At 38.0% G+C, this 21,827-nt stretch overlaps 1 protein-coding gene across 1 annotated transcript in view; it reads right to left on the reverse strand.

Annotated features, from left to right (window-relative positions):
- The window catches only part of LOC144454094 (sperm flagellar protein 2-like), a 142,121-nt gene that overhangs the window by 86,828 nt on the left and 33,466 nt on the right, over positions 1-21,827 (reverse strand). The window contains exons 8-11 of the mRNA XM_078151756.1: positions 15,499-15,635; positions 12,018-12,145; positions 11,780-11,918; positions 9,433-9,570 (exon numbers count right to left, since the gene is read on the reverse strand). Coding sequence (XP_078007882.1) covers positions 9,433-9,570; positions 11,780-11,918; positions 12,018-12,145; positions 15,499-15,635 — 542 coding nt within the window. The remainder of the gene's footprint in view (positions 1-9,432; positions 9,571-11,779; positions 11,919-12,017; positions 12,146-15,498; positions 15,636-21,827) is intronic.

Raw genomic sequence — 21,827 nt, forward strand, 5'->3', positions numbered from 1 at the left:
AGAAAGGTGTATCGCGCCAGGCTGGGAGCGTAGCACAGCGCCGTGTGGGCACACAGGCCACAGTGAACCTGGAGCAGGCCTCAAAGGACTGAATCGCAGGCAACTGTGGCGGTTTCCAGACCTCTCAACCCATGAATGCCAAAGACAACTTAGAAGGACAGTGGGAAAAGTCTGTTTCTGTGGTGCTCAGAGAGGAAGGCAGGGTTTCAGCTCTTCCCCAAGAGCATGGCCCTGGGGGGAGGGGGCAGCTGCTTCCCAAGCTTCCACCCCACAGACTGAGGGGGAATCCAGTGGCTGATCAGAGAGGGATTGCAGGGATCTCTTTGCCAGTGCTGAGGCAGTAATCTCTTGCTTTGCCCATGTTTGGATCTGGGTCACAGTTCTGGGTGGCAGTGCTGGGGTGAGGAGGAGCACTGGTGTGGTGGAGCTTGTAATAGCTGTGGAGAGAAACCCCTCCTCACAGTTACAGGACAGAAAGGAGTACTTGTGGTCACAGGCCAGGAAAGGAGTAAACACCTTGCCCCTTATCATACCACCTTGGAAGAACTGAAAATTTACAGGTCCCTACAAGTATCTCTGAAAACAGCTATACAAACCCCTGAAGCTTGGGACAGTACATTCTCCATATTGGAAGCAGACTCTTACCTTAACAAAGAGTTTAATACTCAAGTAATTGGCCGGGATCGTGAGCAAGCAGCGCAAAAAGAGTCAGACTATATTATCTTACTTTGGTGAAAAAGAAGACCAAAATATACAACCAGAAGACAACAAAGTCAAAGCTCCTACATCCAAAGCCTACAAGAAAAATATGACTCAGTCCCAGGCCTTGGAAGAGCTTAAAAGGGATTTTGAGAAGCAAGTAAGGGAAGTAGAGGAAAAACTGGAAAGAGAAATGAGAGTGGTGCAAGAAAATCATGAAAAACAAGTCAACAGCTTGCTAAAGGAGACCAAAAAAATACTGAAGAAAATAACACCTTAAAAAATAGCCTAACCCAAATGGCAAAAGAGGTCCAAAAAGCCAATGAGGAGAAAAATGCCCTAAAAGGAAAAACTGGCAAATGGAAAAGGAAGTCCAAAAGATTACTGAAGAAAATACTTCCTTGTGACTTTATGAGAAATCAAGACACTGTAAAACAAATCCAAAAGAATGAAAAATTAGAAAACAATGTGAATATCTCATTGAAAAAACTGACCTGGAAAATAGATCCAGGAGAGAGAATTTAAAAATTATTGGACTATCTGAAAGCCATGATCAAAAAAAGAGCCTAGACATCTTTCAAGAAATTATCAAGGAAAACTGCCCTGATATAGAACCAGAGGGCAAAATAGAAATGGAAAGAATCCACAGATCTCCTCCTGAAAGAGATCCCCAAAGGAAAACTCCTAGGAATATTGTAGCCAAATTCCAGAGTTCCCAGGTCAAGGAGAAAATATTACAAGCTGCCAGAAGGAAACAATTCAAGTACTGTGGAAACACAATCAGGATAACACAAGATTTAGCAGCTTTCTACATTAAAGGACCAGGGCATGGAATATAATATTCCGGAGGGCAAAGGAGATAGGATTACAACCAAGAATCACCTACCCAGCAAAACTGAGTATAATCCTTCAGGGGAAAAAATGGTCATTCAGTGAAATAGAGGACTTTCAAGCATTCCTGATGAAAAGACCAGAGCTGAATAGAAAATTTGACTTTCAAATACAGGACTGAAGTGGAACATGAAGAGGTAAACAGGAAGGAGAAATCGTAAGAGACTTATTAAGATTGAACTGTTTACATTCCTGCATGGAAAGATGATATTTATAACTCATGAGACCTTTGTCAGTATTAGGGTAGTTGAAGGAAAAAAATATGTATGTATATATATATAGATAGATAGATAGATAGATAGATAGATAGATAGATAGATAGATAGATAGAGGGCACAGGGTGAGTTGAAGATTAAGGAGTCATATCTGGAGAATAAAATTAAGGGATGAGAGAGGATGATACTCAGAGAAAAAAGGGAGAGGTAGAATGTGGTAAATTATCTCACAAAAATAAAACAGAAAAGAAAAGTCTCTTACAGTGGAGGGGAAACAGGGGAAGGTGAGAGGGAATGAGTGAATCTTATTCTCATAGGATTTGGCTTAAGGAGGGAATAACATACACATTCAATTGGGTATGGAAATCTGTCTTACCCTACAGGAAAATAGGGGGAGAAGGGGACAAGAGAGCAGGGGGATGATAGAGAGGAGGGCAGATTGGGAAAGGGGGTAATCAGAAATAAATACTTCTGAGGAGGGACAGGGTCAAAAGAAAGAATAGAATAAATGGGAGGGCAGGATAGGATTAAGGGAAATAGAGTTAGTTTTTCACAACATGTCTGCTATGGAAGTGTTTTGCATAACTGCACATATATAACCTATATTGAGTTGCCTTGCCTTTTCAATGAGGGTGGGTGGGGAGGGAGGAAGACAGAAAATCTGAAACCTAAAGTTTTAAAAACATATGTTTAAAAAATGTTTTCACATGCTACTGGGAAATAAGAAATACAGGAAATGGGGTACAGAAGTCTATCCTGCCCTGCAGGAAAATAGAAGGGGAAGAGGATAAGAGAAGGGGGGAGGGACAGAAGAGAGGACAGACTAGGGGAGGGGATATTCAGAATGCACGCCATCTTAGGAACTCAAAAACTTATGGAAGTGAATATTGAAAATTAAAAATAAATAAATTTATATTAAAAAAAGAAAAGAAAAGAAAAAAAAAGACAAAACTGTCTCCCATGTTCCTTAGGGAAGAAGACTCATTCTTTCTATGTGTTTTAGGAATTTCTGGTCTTTGGTGTCTGCTACAGTCACTGGCCAATTAGCATATCTATGAAGAGTCTCGGTTCATAGACTAATGCTGGAGTCAGAAATCTCATTGATTGTGTAGAGAACAAGTTCAAGTAGAATGGAGAAATAGTTAGACCTAGAAGGTACTTTGGGGGATCTAATGAAGTATGTCTATATCTATTCTAGATCTATAGCTATATCATCTCTCTCTGTCTCTCTCCTTCTTTCCCTCCCTCCCCCTCTATATAGATCTAAAGATGGATAAGTAGATAAATGGATAGATTGATAGATAAGTAAGTAGATAAATGTACTTTGGTAGTGCCCTCAAGGAGCATGCATTCTTGTTGGAGAGAGAGGACGTACACAGAAAAAAGATAACTAAAAGTTTGTCGTTCCACATACTCCCCTTGAGCTTAAGCGGTACTGTAAGAAAGGCAAAATGATACCCTCACCGCTGGCACCACACTCTTACTGAGGATTACTCAGAAAGAGACATTGGCATATATGTCTGGAGAGATAAGAGAAGTTGATGGCATGTGGAGTAGAATCACTACAGAATCAGCTACCAGTTTAGCTGCTGAGTTCTCCCTAGGCTGCCTGAGTCTTAATGAAGTACAGAATTGCAAGGACACATTGGTACTACATAACCCTGTAACTTCAGTGGGAAGTGAGGCAGAATCCTTTTGACCACTAGGCACATTTCCAATGTATCTCTACACTAGTCCTGAAACTACAAATCATGGTGGATAAGATTTTGAATATTTGCTTTTTTATATATAAAATACACAGGATTTATTCTATTTCCTTATGAAATTTTAGAGCTAAAGGGATCATCATTTTATAAATAAAGAAACTAAAGCAACAAGGGGTAAGATGATTTGTCTAAGATCACATGAGGATTAGAATGCAGATCTCCTGACTCCCAGTTCAAAGATCTTTCCAAACACACTTCCTTGGTGCTTAAATTTATTACTTCAATTCTAAAAAAATTGAACCTACCACCCCTATTGAAATTATCTTCAGGAAAACACAATACATGAAATTATTCCAATAAAATCCTACAATTTATAGTCAACTACTAAGAATCAGTATGTATTGTTACAAATGATGACAAGTTTTCTAAAGGACAAAAACAATCACATCTTCATTGAAACTTAGTTGAAGTGAACCAAAGGACATCTAAATGTCTACTCTTTTACTAAAAGAGGTACATTTTCAGAATTAGCAAATCTATAATCTATTATATCACGGTGAAAAGAGACATGAAAATTCTACTAAAGTTTTTGTGACATAGAAAAGATCATGTTGTATGATCTTTTCTTGGAAGATATTTAAAAAGTTTCAACTTAGACCCCCCATAATCAGAGCTTTTGTAGAAACATGACATAAATCAAGGATGAAATAAATTTAGTTGCTTTATGCTTATAGGTTTATAGGCACATAGATTGAGTGTTGGAAGGGACCCTGTTGGTCATTTAGTCTAATTCCCTCATTTTGCAGATAGAGAAACTGAGGCCCAGGGAGGTTAAGTGATTCACACAAAGTCATGAAGATAGTAATAATTATCAGAGGTGGGATAATGTGGATTCAAATTAAAGTGACCATTCACATGTTTATTTTAATATTAGAAGGTATTTCAGGTGGCTTCTTTGGATTTAAATCATAAACCTCACTTCTTCTACTTGAAAATAACATTTGCAAAATGATCGGGAAGAGTGAGATTGAGCATTTTTCCATTTCCTTTCACAGAAAGTCAGTACAGGTTTTTTTTTTTTAAGGTTTTCCTATGCCTACTAATCTCAAAGTTTAGCAACAAACATTTGCACCTGTCATGCTTTGATTTATTAGACCAACAGAAACTGGGTCTCCAACTGACAAAACTGTACCCTCCTGGGAACATGCAAAAAACCACATTCACAATAACCCAGATGAAAATCGTTTTCTGTAAAAAGTATCTGGGACAAATCAGTTATTGACAAGTAACCAAAAGTGATACTTTTCAGGATAGAAGAAATCATTTGGAGGTTATAAAATCTCCAGAACATGCTAAATGATATTATACTATTTAGGGCAAGTATTTTAGAAATTAGAACTTTTTTTCTATTTTTTTGTTATTTATTTATTTGTTCGTTCATTCATTCATTCATTCATTCATTCATTCATTCACTTATTTATTTTTGACCCTGCTTGCTAATGACCCAAAGAACATAGTGAAATCTTTTTATAATACTGGTGTTGGGTGATAAATCTACTTCCTATCTTAGAAGGGTAACCTTGTTATATCATTTCCCCCTTATTACAAAGGAAATAATATTGTTACATCAAATTTTTTTCTCCCTGTCACTGCAGCTATATTTCAGGAATACTTGTGATATATCTCAATCTCTATTACAAGAAGAATCTTAGAAGTCCAAATTTTCACCCAGTGCAGGAATCCTTTCAACCACATCCCTTACAAATGTTTATCCAATTTCTGCCTGGGCAATTTCATTGTCAGAGAGCTCACTACCTGGTTAGCATTTTGCTCTTTTGTTCAAGAGAGCTTTTAGAAAGTTCTCCTTGTGTTGAGCTAAAGCCTACCTCCTCAGACAAAATAATAATGGCTAATATAGACCTGATGTCTAAGATAAGTAAGGAGAGAGTCAAGATAGCATTAAGCTTCCTGATGAGTTCAACTCTATAGGCTCAGATGAACTACATATTAGGGTACTGAAAGAACTCCTTTGAAGTTTACTCTATCCAAATTAATACCCAATTCAGTTAATGGAAGTTATTATGTGCCAATCCCCAAAACATTCCTGGCATGAAGTTCCTGGCATGAAGCCTTGCTCTTCCTAATTTCCTGCTTTCACATTAGGGGGCTTCAAGGTACATTTTGATGTTCCCTCAGATACGTCCCATTCTTCTCTCTACTCAATTCCTTTGACCTCTACTCCAACTCAGTTTCAAAAATGTTCTACTACCATGATCAAGAACTCAGAAATTCCTTTATCTAATAATTATCTATCATTCATGCTCCCCTATGCTTTACTCCTTCTAAATCTCTTATATTTGGTGTTTTGTCTATTAGAATATGAACTGTTTGAGAGAAGAGATTGTCATCCTATTGTTGTATCCCTAGTACTTATCACATGACCTTTACCTACAGTAAACACTTAATAAATGCTCATCCATCCATCCATCCATCCATCCATCCATCCATCCATCCATCCGTCTACCCAACCATCCAACCCTTCATCCAATCATTCCTTCTTTTCTTCATCCTGATCATTATTTCCAATACTTGCAGTATTCAGTACTTCCCCAGGTCATGACTTCCATTCTGGTTATACCATCCTCTTTTCCTAATCTTAATCTCTTATTCTCTCTCTATTCTCAATTCTCTTTTTCCTTGTTCTATCACTGGTCATACTTTTCCAAATCCTATCCTGGATTATTTACTTCTGACTTCTCTGTTTTTACTCACACACTACTTAAATGGAGCTATAGGAAGGAAGGAATGCAATCATGCAGACTATTGCACTACAAATTAGTTATTTAGACTCAATCAGGCCCTCTATGAAGCAAAGTAATCCTTGTACTCTTTCCTCATTGATTCTCCATCTCACCTACTACAACAGTTGTTTGAAAATCCTTTCCTCAAGCCTCCTATAAGACTTTCTCTATCATCTCCCTAAGGTGAAGACATCAATTCATACTTTACCAAGAAAACTGAGGTCGTTTGCTATTAGCCCCCTTTTCTAAATCCTTCCTCCTCATCTTACAACCGCTTCACATCATCTCGCACTATTGCCTCTTCTATTCCAGTCTTTGAGGAAGAAATAGTCCTTTTTATTTATTTATTTATTTATTTATTTTTATTTTTTTCCATGTGCTTTTGAGTTGAAAAATTTTCTCCCTTTTCCTCCCCCCCAACCTCCCCAAGACGGCTCATAATCTGACATAGGCTTTACATTTACATACCCATTAAACATATTTTCACATTAGTGAAGTTGTAAGTAAAAATTAAAACCAATAGGAGGAACCATCAGAAAGATGAAACAAAACTCAACAGAAGGTAAAAATAAGTGATAGCGATTCGACTTCCATAGTTCTTTCTTTGGATTTGGACAGCATTTTCCATCCCGAGGCCTCTGGAGATGTCTTAGATCGTCGTAATGCTGAAAAGGGTTCAGTTTAACAATCTTAGTATAACGTGGCTGTTATTGTGTACAAAGTCCTCTTGGTTCTGCTCACTTCACTCAGCATCAGAGCATATAAGTCTTCCCAGGTTTTTCTGAAGTCAGCCTGTTCATCATTTCTTATACACAATAGTATTCCATTACATTCATATACCACAACTTGCTCAGCCATTCCCCAATTGATGGGCATCCTCTCAATTTCCAATTCTTTGCCACCACAAAAAGAGCTGCTATGTATATTTTTGTCCATGTGGGTCCTTTTCCCATTTGTATGATCTCTTTGGGATATAGCCCTAGAAGCTATTGCTGGGTCAACATATATGCACATTTTTGTAGCCCTTTGGGCATAGTTCCAAATTGTTCTCCAAAATGGTTGGATCATTTCACAACTCCACCAACAATGTATTAGTGTTCCAATTTTCCCACATCCTCTCCAACATTTATCATTTTCCTGTTTTGTCATGAGAAATAGTCCTTCTTGATATAGGCAGCCCCTCTACATGTAGTTATGACTCCAGCCTATCTTGTCTTTTCTAGTGAATCTAGAATCTACTACTAGAGTCATTCCATTCCGTGCTTCTCTCTAATCAGCAATCTTTTCCCATCTACTTGTTCTTTCCTTGCTGACTAAAAAGTCTCTCCCATCCTTGAGAATAAATGAATCCTTGGGAATATAAGTGCCTTGGGGGAAAGAACAGTTTCCCTCATTTTTCAGTACTTAGCATAGTTCCTGAAACAGGGCCAGCATTTAATAGATGCATATTGATTGATGGCTTGACTAACATTGTCCTTAGCTTGTCCTTGTACTATTTAACATTAAAAAAATCAATGACTGGATAAAGTTAATAGAAATTTTATAGAAATTATTAATAGAAATACTGAAACATTAACGATAACTACTGTTAATTAACAATGATTAATAATTAATAGCTATTAATAGAAATATTAAAAATTAGAGTCATAGTAACCATAGGTAATCCTAGGGAGGTGATAATGTACTTGGTCCTGGTCAGCCTACATCTTGAATACTGTGCTTAATTTTTGAGTTCCACATTTTAGGAAGGAGAACGATAAACTGTAGAATATGCAGTATAGGGCAAATGACTAGGGAAGGACTTAGGGATGATGCCATATGAAGATTGGTTGAAAGAAATCAATTGATCAATAGGTATGTATTAAGTGCCTGAAATTTGCTATATACTATACTATACCCTGGGCGTACAAATAAGAAAATGAAATAGTTCCTATAGAGGAGACAACATATGTATAAATAAGCATAAAGGGACTTTGTGCAATCCTAGATCACTTATGAGGGAGGCACCCATGTGAAGGAGGCACCCAAGTGATTCCAAGGACTTGCTTCTAGGAGAGGACATGTAAGTGGGTGCAAGCTCTTTCCAGTGCCTGACCAGCAGGAAGTCTGTGTCTGTACATCTACCCAGCAGAGGCAGAGCTACTCTCTTTGGTTGCATCTAGGACTGAAGGTCTTGCTCATGGCACTGGCACCATGCCCTAAGCTGGGTAGGGGATGTACCACCTTCTTTTCCCAGGCTCTAGGGCCTCAGAAATGGGCTTGCAGTTTCGGTCTGTTTCATTTGTCCTTTTTAGTTTCAGGTGCAAGGTAGTGGAATCCCCAGTCCCAGGAACTTGAGCCATGGATGGCAACCATGAATTCAGAATTCCAGCCAGGGTGTTGCTATCAGCCCAGAAGGGAGGGAATGTTCATATGTTTGTTCTTGCTATATCTTTGAAGTAAATATTCCTTTGCAAAAATCTAATCTGACCATTAAATGGTTAAATGGAATTAGGGTGCTGGGGACCCCTTAAAATTGAGAGAACACAATCAATGGTGGCTTAGGCTAATGGCAGAGACTAGTCACCTTCAACTCCCTTGAGGGTTCCAAAAGACTCTTGAGGACAGGGGTCTACCACACCTCATCTCCATGGAACCTATGTTCATACCACTGGTATACAGGCTAATGTCTAGGTTGGGGTTGTGACGGGAAAGGCTGGTGCATAAGAGAGTATCATGCCACACAGTCTCGGATACCTATTTTGCTATTTTTCCCCAGGTGTCCAAGTAATGTGAGGCTGTAAGTAGTTATTTGGGAACATATTTGAAATGTTTATATTGTTATTGCCAATCATAATCACTAAATGGAGGTTACTTTTTTCAGTAAGTTGGAGTGAATGTTAAAGAGAAACAGTGCTAGCAGTATTAGCTCTTAGAAGACTAGATTGTGAGCTCCTTGAGGGCAGGCACTGTGTTTTGTGTCTTTTTGTGCCCTTGTGTTCAGCTTAGTGTCCAGCACACAGTAGGTGCTTAATAAATATTGCTGGATTGATATTAAAATTAGCTGTTTTACAAGGACAATAATGGCAGAAGGAAGAATGGCATGTGATAACTATGTTGCAAGGACCTGACCAGTCATACCTGCATCAAAGAAAAGAAATGGTTCATGAGAATTCCAAGATGATCTTGTAACCAGGAATTGTCAATGATATCAGCACGTTCTTGTTCTGCCTCTTCCTTTCGAGTATCACATATATCCCATAGGCGGTCTCTTAAATCCTAAATAGAAGAAAGAAGGATTTCACTTTTCAGATGCACAACCTAAATTATCCCAATGCAAATAAGGAATTTTGAAAAAGGACCAGGATGGGGGAGTGAGGTAAGACAGCTAGGTGGCACAGTGGATAGCATACCAGCCCTAAAGTCATGGAGGACCTGAGTTCAAATCCTAGCTCAGACATTTATTAGCTGTGTGACCCTGGACAAGTCGCTTAACTCTGATTGCCTCCAAAAAAGGAAAAGGAAAATAAAAAGGACCACGGTAAAGGATGTTGGGGTGTGGCGGGGAGAGATAGGTTGGTTGTGTGGTCTAACAATATCAATGGAAAGCCTGGCTGCTCAACTGGTATCTTTTACATATCAAGAAGGCCTCCAATCATTGGGTGAATTGTCAATGAGGTACTTATGGGAGGAGAGATCCATGGCTATTAGCGACCCAAGAGGCCATTTAGTCCAACCCCTGAATTTTCAAAATCTATCTTCAATTAATCAAGGAATAGTCATTTATTAAGTATCTTCCATGAGCCACACAATGTGGTAAGGGGAGACCACATGTATACATATGGAGATACACACACACACACACACACACACACACACGTATATATACATATAATATATATTTATTTACATATATACACAACACACACACATATAACATATATCACACATACAAATAAATACAAATCAATTTTCTGGAGTGAAGACATTTACAGTTGGGAGATCAGGAAAGGATTGATACCAAAGATGGCTTTTTAGCCAAGTCTTAAAGGAAAGAGTAGATTCTAGAAAGTGAGGAGGGAATGTATCCCAGCCATGGAGGGGTGGATGGGGTATCCTGCATAAAGGCATGAGGATGAGAGATGGAGCATTGTGTGTGAAGAACAGTAGGAAGGCAAATATAGCCAGCCTATAGAGTGAAAGGGAGTGGTGTGTAATAAGGCTGAAAACATAGGCTGGGGCCAGGTTGTAAAGATGAGTAAATGCCAAGCACAGGAACTGATGTATTATCTCACAAGTAACAGAGATCCACTGGTTTTCATTCAGTAGGGAATGACATGGTCAGACCTGCACTTTAGGAAAGATACTTCGGCAGTTGGGGTGTAGGATGGTATGGAACAGGGAGAGAATTGCGGCAAAGGCACAATTTAGGAAGCCGTTTTAATACTCTAGGTAAGAGGTGATGAGAGCCTGGGTTAAAGTGACGGCTGTTTGAATGGAGAGAAGTGGAGGTAGAAAAGACAAAATGAGGCAACAGATTTGATATGTAGTTTAAGATGAGCAGTCAAGTTTGAAAATAAGATTTCAAACCCATGTAATTAGCAGGGTCATTGTGTACTCAACATAAATAGTAAGTTTAGGGAAAGGAAGGATTTAAGAGGAAGGGAATTAGCTACATGTTGAGTTTGAGATGCCTATGGGACATCCATTTTGAGACAGATAGTTGGTCGGAGTACTCAAGCTCATTAAAGAGATTAAACTGGTCTACATAGATCTGGAAGTCATCTACACAGAGATGACAACTAAAGCCATAGAGATGTGGGTGTTTTTGGGCTCACTGGCTCCCTACATGATTTTGGGATACCCATTTAATTTCTTGGTAATTCAATTTTCTCACTTGCAAATAGGAAGCAGAACTGCTCTATAGGTACTAGTCACACATGGTTATCAGAATCAATGAGAATTGGTGAATTCTCTTAAGTGTTGAATGCCATACAAATATAAGATACTATAGGCCCAAGGTTACTAAAATTTTTCACAGCCTTCAGTAGTAAGCTATTTTATAAGATGACAGACGGTACATAGATTTTTATCTGAGTAGCACTAGAAAATAATTCTTTTCTGTCATGAATGGTCAGACAGAAACAAAGAATTATTTTCCTTCTTCAAAACCTTCTTCCATATAATAGCTCTTCAGAAACTGGAAGACAGCTACTGTGACCCCCCCCCCCCAAGTCAGGGGTACACTAAGCATTATCTTATTCAGGCAAAATATTCCTAGTTCAATCAAGCCTATCAATATCCCAGGGATGGAATAAGGGAGGAAAGAAAGAAGGGAAAGAGGAAGGAAATAAGCATTTACTACACACCTACTATATGCCAGGCACTGTGTTAAATTAGCCTTTGTAAATACTATCTCAATTAGAAGCAGACTGAACTCTCTAAGCACTGCCCAAGTGCCAGCCTGACATGTCAAATATGGACTTACGTGGACTCTTTGGTGTAGTTCAGCTTTTGTCTCTTCATCATCCCACAAGTCTTCAGGAAGGTTGTTAAAATCAGCCTGCCATTGAGATACAAACTCTTGCTTGTGGTCTGGCCGTTGCAGGTATTCCTGATAATTTAGTCTGTGGCACATTAGCAGAATTTCAACATAAAATAGATATGTTTCATTCCCCTTCCCTCAATAGAATTTGAAATTCTTCATATAATTAACTTTTACCCACCTGACGTCATGGAGATAATAAAGCATGCTGTGTCGCTCATCTCTTATCTGCCTGAGTATTGCTTTGATCGTGTTTATGTATGAATTTTCTATTGTTTCCCAATAAGGCAATAAATATTGAGGTATTTCCTATTAAATAGTAAAACACACAAATCCACATTTCATGTTTGAAATTCTTCTGGATAACTTGACTAAATAGAACCACACCAACTAAAGAACAACAAGGAGATTTTCAACCCTGGTGGGCAAGAGTAGTGAGTGTCCTAAGGACAACCGGCAACTCCGTCATATTCTCATATGCTCTACAAGGAGGTGGTGAGAACTGTTCCTTCCTTACAGGGGGCAAGTGGTAAGAAGATGGCTGGGACAGGGATAGAAGAAAGCTCTAGGGAACCTCCCATTTCATAATATCTCTTTAAATGGCATATCCTGAGAGAAAAAAGCAAGGCTACTTGAAGCAATTCCCTTTGTTGAAGGAGCCTCTTAACATTAACAGCATTATTCCTAAAGTGAAAATAAGGCCAATACTCTGGAAGGGAGATTTTGCCAGGCAGTCCTAATATTTTATCCTGGATGGTATACCCTAGGATTCCATACAAAAAGAAGAGAAGAGCATTATGCATGATATAATCAAAGCTTTCTTTTATATAGTGCTTAATAATGTAAACTGAAAGAATTTCAGTCATAGGTATATTACTGCCCATGGTTGCTTTCTTCATTTATTTATTCATAGAATCATGTAATCTTAGCTGAAGTGACCTTCAGTTTGTCTAGTCTAATACCTCTCCTAAGGAAGGCATCATTTCTGTAACAGAGATCTACTTTCTTCTTCATCTGCACCATACTCTTGTTAATCCAGCCTTCTTTCTGTTTCCTGGAATACTCTCTCCCCTCACTTATGCTATTTGGACATCCTAGCTTCCCTTAGGCCTTTAGGTTAAGTGCTGTCTCCTACATCATACCTTTCCTGATTTCTCCAATTAATACCATTCCATTACTGGGTACTCATTTTGTATTTACACTATTTGATCAATGTTCCTCTTCTCTTCTGTTCCCAACCCACCTCTCCCATGCAGTGGAATGAAAACTCTGTGAATGCAATGTTTGCCTCAATTTCAGACTTGCATTCCAAGTGTCTAGCACTGATCCCGGTAGAGAAGAGAGGCCTAAGACACACTTGCCAATTTGAACTGAATTAAGCGAGATCACATCGTTTTTAAAGGGAGGAATGCCAGTGTTGACCTGCTGTTCCTTATGCTGAGATCTTATAATGTCATTTTTCATACTGAGCCCAAATCTGCCTGCATATAATTTTTACCCTTTGGTCCTAGCTCATTTTTTGAAGGAAAATAGGACAAATTCAATGTACTTTTATATGTGATGCCTTTTTAAAAACCTACCAACCAAACTATCATTTATGGAAATTATACTAAATTAGGAATCAGGAAGCCTGAGTTTTAGCATACTCTGCTGATTATTAGGGCCATAAATTATTTGCTACAGGGAAAATCCTTTTTTCTCTTGGCTACATACCTTGGTCCCTTAAATTATTATGCATGTTGCACTTGACAATATTTCCAGACCCCACACTACCCTAATTTTCTCCCTCTAGATCAGAGGTTCTTAACCTGAGGTCCAAGAACTTAAAAAATATTCTGAGGCATCTGAGGGGTACAGTGAACAGGGTACTGGCACTGGAGTCAGGAGAACTTGAGTTCAAATTTGGCCTCAGACCCTTACTAGTTGTGTGACCCTGGGCAAGTCACTTAACCCTGATTGCCTAAAAATATTTTTTATAACTATTTCAATAAAATTGTTTCTTTTACAATCTTATATATTTTACTTTTATGCACTTAAGAATATTATTCTGAGGAGTCCCATTGGCTTCACCAGACTTCCAGATGTGTATGTGACTCAAAAAAGGTTAAGAAGCCTTATAGATATTATGCAGTATGTTAATGCCCCACTTAAAGGGTGAATCATCAGATTAAAGGTATTCCAAGATGTGATCCAAATAACAAAGAGAACAGTGTGACTATTACTTCCCTTGATCCGTATTTTACTTCGATTAATGCAGTCTAACATTTTGGAGCAGCCAAATAACACTGTTCATAGTAACTTGTGGTCTGCAAAAAATTCCAGACCTTTTTATATGAATTGTGCCAATCTATGAGTCATAGAATCCCAGAACTGGAAGATATCATAGATCATCTGGCCCCTGGAATGAGAATCTCCTCTAACACATACTCAGTAGGTGTTTGTTCATCTGACCTGTGCTTCAAGACCTCCATTTTTTGTCTATAAAATGAAGGAGTTTTAGTAGATGGCCTTGGGAATCCCATATCCTATGGCATCCAGAGATGAAGAATTTACCACATCCTGAAGCAATTAATTCTACTTTTGGACAGCTCTAATTGTTAGGAATCAGTGACCTTTTGTTTTCCATCTTCTAGAGCCAAAATTTCTCTCAGTAACTTCAATCTGTTGGTCCTTGTTATGCCTTCCGAGATCAAGTAATCTATACTTAATTACTAAACTATGTGAAAAATCTCTAGTAACTGGAAGTAGCTATCATGTGCTCTTTTGGTCCTTTCTTCTCTAGACTAAGCTCTTCTCTAGACTCTCTTCTGCAGAATCTTCAACTTGTCAATGGTCTTTCCAAAAGGGTTGTTGTGAGGATCAAATGAGATAATGCTTATAAAAAACAAGCAAACACCACTTAGCACAGTGTCTGGCACACAGTAGGTACTATATAAGTGCTAGCTATGTATTATTAATGCTTTTGTTATTATAACATAGGGATCAATAGTATTGCAATCATATAAGGATTTGTAAGCACCCAAGAGTTCCTTTGGTCCAATCTTTGGTATAAGTAGGTAACTTTCTAGACCGGGGTGGGGAACCTGGGGCCCTCTAGGTCCTCAAGTCAGCCCTTTGACTGAATCCAAACTTCACAGAACAAATCTGGGTTGTGGCCTCCTGGTGGCAGGTTCCTGAGCACTGTTCTAAGCCATCTAGGCTTGATGACTGCCTATTCTCATCTTATTTCGATTACTTAACTTTTAGTCATCTGGAAAGGCAGAGATTAAACTCGATTTGAAGGGTATTATCATGTAGCCATGGGAGCACAGAGAGAAAAGAAATATCATTTGATGGCCACGTGTTCTAGAGAGGTGACTCTTTTCCAGGAAAGGAGCTTCACGGGTGGTCTTCTGAGGAGAAGGCTGAGCCTCAAAGAACTAATTTGTTCCCCCATGTAAATACTTAATAGCAGTTCCCAAGTATGACTCATAGAAGTTTCAGTGACTTGGAAAGGAGAAGATTATGGCCCAATGAGTGTAAAAACAATCTCTCAGATGTTCTGATGAGAATTCATTTGGGCCGATGAAAAAAATTTGGGGTGGGGTAAAACAGTGACATAATTCTTCCTTTGAATAAGGAAGAAGTTATCTACCATACTTTTTTTTTCTGAACTACCATACCAGAGGAAGTGGTTCGTCCACATAGATCCATTCTTCTGACCCTGGTTTGATTGGTGGTGGTCCTGGAGGTACAGGAGGAGGTGTTGTATCTTCAACAGGTGATTTCTTTCCCGATAATTTCTTGTCTGATCCCTTTCCTTGAGGTGAAACTTAAATTAGATTGGTTTATAGAGAAACTATACACAAGGTTAGTTTCTGAAGCTGAATAAATCACATATTCCAGAGGGTACATTAACTCTTCTCGCTACCTGAGTGGCCTTGCAAATAAATACCACCTCCAAATTATTCATCACACTTTTTTTTAAACCAACCTACCTGCCCTAATCCCACTAGATAAAAAGACAGATGATAATTTTGATTTCCTACTTTGGGACGTAAATTATTATTCATGTATGACAATAGGCACAACTCTTTTTCAAACCTAGAGAAAAACACTGGTTCCAATACAATGTCACAATAACTTACCGAATTCAATTTTCTCTCTTCCATAGGAGGAAAAGAGAGGTGTTAGGCCCAGAATTCATGATGTAGTAGAAAACATCTGCAGTTTGGAGTCAGAGGACCTTGGTGTCAATCTTGGCCCTACTGGTTTTTACTTGTACTAACTTGGCTAATTCGCTTAATTTCACTGGAATTCAGTTTCCTCATCTATAAAGGTCCCTGCCAACTTAAAATCTAAGATCTTATGAAATTTGCTTTAGAGACCTTTTGGTAAGGTGTGAAGTTTGAGGAGGGGGGTGAACATCGCTTTTAATTGGAAAGGCAGGCATGGTGAGTGCAATGGAGAAATGGTTGTTGCTTATCCATTGTGCCACCTAATTGAAGTTATTAATGGTGTCACTGCATTTTATTTGAGCTCAAACTTATGCATCAGAAAAATAATTTTGTTAGCTTTGTGGAAGATAGATTGTAGTGGAGAGAGAATTGAGGCAATGATATGTCAGTAGGTGAAAAGTGAACAAGGTTCAATGATTGGTAAGAAAGGAAGGTATACTAGAGAGTTTTTGAGGGTAAAATTGAAAAGTCTTGGCAAATGATTGGGCATGCTTGGTGAGTGAACACTTAAGAACATTGTTAACTTGGATAACTGGGAGGGTGGTGGGACCCTCAGCAGTAATACGGGAATTCAAAAGAGGTGTTATTTTGGATGAAAAAATAATGAGTTTTGTTTTGGACATGTTGAATTTAAGATGTCTTTGGGACACTTAGTCCAGCTTGTCCAATAGGTAGTTGCAGGTGTGGGACTGGAGCTCCAAAGAGAGACTAATGCTTGATAGAAAACTTGGATTCATCTGCTGAAGAGCATGGTTTTTTAAGGATATTTATTAGGGTAGCCTCCTTAGATGAATAATACCCTAGCTGTCATGGAGTGGTTTAAAGAGCACTGAAATGTGGGTATGGTGTGAAAATACAACTTTAGATGATGTAATGGCATAAATCTAGCTTTGCCAGGGCATTATCCTTAGATCCAGGGTGGGGAGGAGATCTTCTTTCCTATTCTTTGTCATCCCCAATTCCCTCCAATGATACAAAGCTAGCACCATTCTGTAGGGCATCAAGAGGAGACACAAGACTCCCTATAGCCTGAAAAAATTCATACACTTCTCCATGCACATTAGTTCTATTTAGTAGAAAATTAATGTGAACAGACTTGAGATACTATATTTGCAAAATTATCAAAATAACGTGGATCTCTGGACTCTACTTGCCTTAAGATGGACTGTATATTACTTTTCTTTAACCATTTATTATACGTAAGTTACCATGAAGATCATATGAAAGACATGTCCCATTCTACACTCCCTGTGCAAACAATATTTGATGTACTAGAGAGATAAATATGCATTATCTTATTATGGCTGACAGAAATATGTGGACTGCCAAGGGAAAAAGAAATTGCTAACCATTTCTTATGTGTAGGTTTGGACCTCAAACCACTCCTAATATATTGGTCTTAAAAGAGCAATGGAGTTAAAATGCAGCAAGAAAATCATTCAAATCTTTGTTCTGAGAGAAAGAGAAATTGTAATTTTTTGTGCCTCACTTGGTTAATTAAAATTGTTGGGACATTTTCCCTTTTAAGTTGTTATTGTTTCACTTGGAATTTCTCCTCTGCTTTTTAAATCCTTATTAATTCCTACTTGAACTATAAATATTTTATGGTAGGTTTAAAATTATTTTAGTGTGTAACATGAGTGTTGAATGAAGGATTGAACAAGTCAGAAAACAATTATCGAATTCCATATGAATATTTTGAGTATTTTGGGCTTTAATTTTGTTTTCTTAAACTGTAACTCAATATTTAGAAGGGAGAATAGTGAAAGTCAAGAGACCAAAGCAAATTCAATCTTTCATATATGGAAAGACAAATACTTGAGCCTAGAGGCTGAAGGCACTTTTGTGGACGATCTTTTTGTACCCAAAATGTAAATAGTTGTCATGCTTTTTATCCAATAATTAGAAATGAAGACTTCACACACACACACACACACACACACACACACACTTGCACTTTTGTGTAAGGTGACAGCTGCATGATCTTTGGTTTAGTTAATTTTTGAACAAGTAGCCATATTTGCATACAGTTATTTTATTTGATTAGTATGTGAACTCTGTCAAAGTTCTTTTAAGTATTGTGAGTAGAAACAAATATGGAATAGACACAGAATGAAAGGCATGACAGATATCATTTTTAGTATATTATACACATCTAACATAATAGTCTTTTGGTAAAGTTAAGTAATTTGAATGCCATAGAGTGAAATACTTGGATAAGACATCACTAACTAGGCTAGAACAGGTAAAGATGGGGAGAAAATATGAAAAGAAAAATAAAAGAATAGTTTTAGAATATATTTTTACTGTTTGTGCTAAATGAAAGCCTGGTGAAATAATATATTAAAGGATATGAGCAAGCCTCAAGCTTAAGCAACAAGAGTATAGCATGAGGGAGGGGTGTGATGAACAACAGCTAGGGCACTTGTCAAAGGTAATGAAGATGTGCTCATGCAAGTATCACTTCTAAATGATAGCAAACTGTATCAGACGGGAGTATCAGCAAATTAAGTAAAATGCTCCTGGACAGAGTCATATATTCTTATACCTCACTGTGGCATGGAAATGATTCTGGAGTCTTGAAGGTTATACCATTATAGCATTATATAGAACTCTGGGAAGTTGTAAAAAGGCTTTGAACATAGTTCCAGTCATACACTATGTCTTTCAACCAGTTCAGTCAGGTACTGAGTATCATCATCACCAACAGGATGGCCAATAGGAGAAGAATTCTTTAGACATGGTAACTCAAGACATAAAAAATTTAGAAATGGCCATAGGCTCCATGTGACCCCTTCAGTTTCCACAAAATGTGACAGTATGACAAAAATGGGAAACATCAAAAGCATTTTAAATGCCTTACAAACAATGGCACTGTTGGTACTTGAAAACTGAGATTGCTGTTCAGTAACTATCTAAGTTGACTTGTAAACCTCTACCTTCTGTGAAAGCAGGGTCTAGAAGAAGGAATAAGTGAAAAGGTAAAGCCTTGTGCTGAATAAGAAGGTGAAGGGAATTATTAAGGTAACTTGGAAGGATGGAGACTTGAGGAGAATGTCAGAGAATGAAGTTGAGTAGGAGCAACTTGTGAGATATTGAAAAAAATCTGAAGAGGAACAATCTCCAGGTACAGGTTCTACTTCTAGTTTTTATGAAGGAAGGATGAAGGAGAAGGAGCATTCTTAAAGAATAAGGACCTAAAGACATCAAGGTGAAGGAAGATAAGATCACTGGCAAGGTAAGAAAAGATGAAACTGTTAAGAGGCAATAGACTGGGGATGGTGGTGGCAGCACATATAATCCCCGCTACTAGGGGAAGCAAAACTTGGTAGACCACTTGAGTTTCATCGTTTTGGGCTATAGCAGGACTAAAGCCAACTTGGGGGTCCACACTGAATCTGGCACAAATATGATTAGCCCCTGGGAGCAGAGCAATACCAGGTTGCAGAGGGAGGAGCAAACTGACCCAAGTCAGGGAAAGGAACAGGTTAAATAAAGTTTCTATGCCAAGCAATAGTGGGTTAAACCTGTAAGTCACTCCTTAACTTCCAGCCTAGGTAAGAAAGGGAGACCCAGTACCAAAAAATAAAAAAAAAATAAAAGTTTGTAAAAGTCTTCTTTTAAAAATTATATATAATTATACACACACACACACATATACATGTGCATGTATTGAAAAATGTATAAATATCCAAATTTATAGATGTATATGCAATTTTTCAATTAACTATACATTTTCTTTCCTTTATACCTATCTCTCCCTCCCACTGGAATAAAACAAACAAAACCAACTTCTAACAAATATGCTTAGTTAAGCAAAACAAATTCTCTCATGAGCCACAGCCCAAACTGGGTGTCTCCATTAGATACTAGGAGAGGAAGGAGAAACTTGAAATGACTTCCATTAACTGGTGTGAAATTTATTTTTTACCACAGCCAATTTAATGCTTTTTATGGTCCACATGTAGGTTGGTTTCTCTCCTAGAAGAGAGGAAGGGACTCAAACAATGTTTCTCCATACTTACATAAAGCAAGAAAATCACGTTCCATTTAAAACAAAAAGCAAGAATGGGACTTTAATATAGGAAGAAAACAGATTGAGAAGAGGAAGACAGGTATCAGCTTCCCAGGAATTTGGAAAGTAGAAGAATGATACACAGAATATGAAGAGAATTAAAAGGAAAATTGTCTTCTTGGATCTCATAAAACCAATCAAATTTGGGAATCTTCCTGAGAAAGAAGCAGCTCCTTATCCTCCCAGGAATGAGGAATGATAAGTTAGAGCTACAGAAGCTATCAGGTATGAGATTTTTTAGTGATAATCAGAAGATGAAGAGAAGAGTAATAGTGATTGTTGACTCCTTGCATAGATGTACGAATAGAGAGTTCTATCAATTTGTTGGCCTAATAAGAAAAGAGAAGCCTTATGTATTTCTCATCATGTATCCAAGACTTAATGGAGAACTTTTCAAGTCTTGTCAAAACAGAGGATCTGCTTCCGGGGATTCATAAAGAATGCCACCAGAAGAAACAGATATCATCCCCAAATAAGCTTTGGGTAAGAAGCTGAAGACCTAAGGGCACAGGTTGTGTTTTCCTTACTTCTGCTGATTCAAAACAAGGAATGATAAGAACAACGGATTTGGGAAGTTAGCAGCAGACTAAGAATGGGATTTAGATTTCAATCATTCAGTCAATCAGTAAACATTTAACAAGCATCTACTGTGTGCCAGGCACTGGGCTTAGTGCTGGAGACACAAAAAGATTAGCACATGGAAGCCAAAAGCAATTTTGTCATTGGATTGATACCCAAGAAGAGTAGGAGAATAGTAAGAAGGCAATTATCTTTCCTTCGTGAATTCAGTCCCTTGGCCCGGGTGAATTTCATTTTTGGGTATTGAAAAAACTGGAAGATGTTTTTACTGAGCCATAGTCAGAGATATTTGAAAGATCTTGAAAAATGAGACAGGTGCCATTATATGATGGATGGGTAAAACCTGTACTGATTTAAAAAAAAATGGGTAGAGAACAGAGTCTACAAACGATTATCCAGCAGGCTTGACTTTGATTTCTGGGGAAATTTAGGACAGATTATTTAAGGGTTGACTAGTAAACATCTAGAGGAAGCTGGTAGCTCAGTGGATAGAGCACTGAGCCTGGAATCAGGAAGACTTAAATTCAAATTCAGCCTCAGACACTTCCTAGCTGTGTGACCCTGGGCAAGTCACTTAACTTCTGTCTGCCTGACAAAAGGACCAATGAATCCACTGGAGAAGGAAATGAAAACTCACTGAAGTATCTTTGCCAAGGAAACCCCCACGCACAGCTATGGTCCATGGAATCACAAAGAGTCAGACATGACTGAACAACAGTGAAAATCTAAAAAAGGCAGTGATAATTACAAAGCTCCAACATGGTCCCATTAAGAATACATCATGCTAAATTAACATTTTTTCCCTTTTTTTGGGTCGGGTTACTAAATTAGAATATCAGAGGAATGCTATATATTTTACCAAGAATTCAGCTATTCTTATGATGGATTTAAAATGATCTAATCACCAGACTTAGTGGAGTCATTAATGATTCAATGTCATCTTGGAAGGAAATATGTGGGAGAATTCTTGGTCTTATACTTTGGATGGAATGATTATCAAATTTTCAGATGACAAAAAGCTAGAAGAGATAGTTAACACATAAGATGTTAGAATCAAGATCCCCAAGGGGATCATGATTGGCTGGAGCCTTATGTTGGATCTTATAAGATGGAATTCGAT

This window comes from Phascolarctos cinereus, unplaced genomic scaffold (genome assembly GCF_003287225.1).
Source record: "Phascolarctos cinereus isolate Bilbo 61053 unplaced genomic scaffold, phaCin_HiC Scaffold_4;HRSCAF=312, whole genome shotgun sequence".
Lineage (NCBI taxonomy): Eukaryota > Metazoa > Chordata > Mammalia > Diprotodontia > Phascolarctidae > Phascolarctos > Phascolarctos cinereus.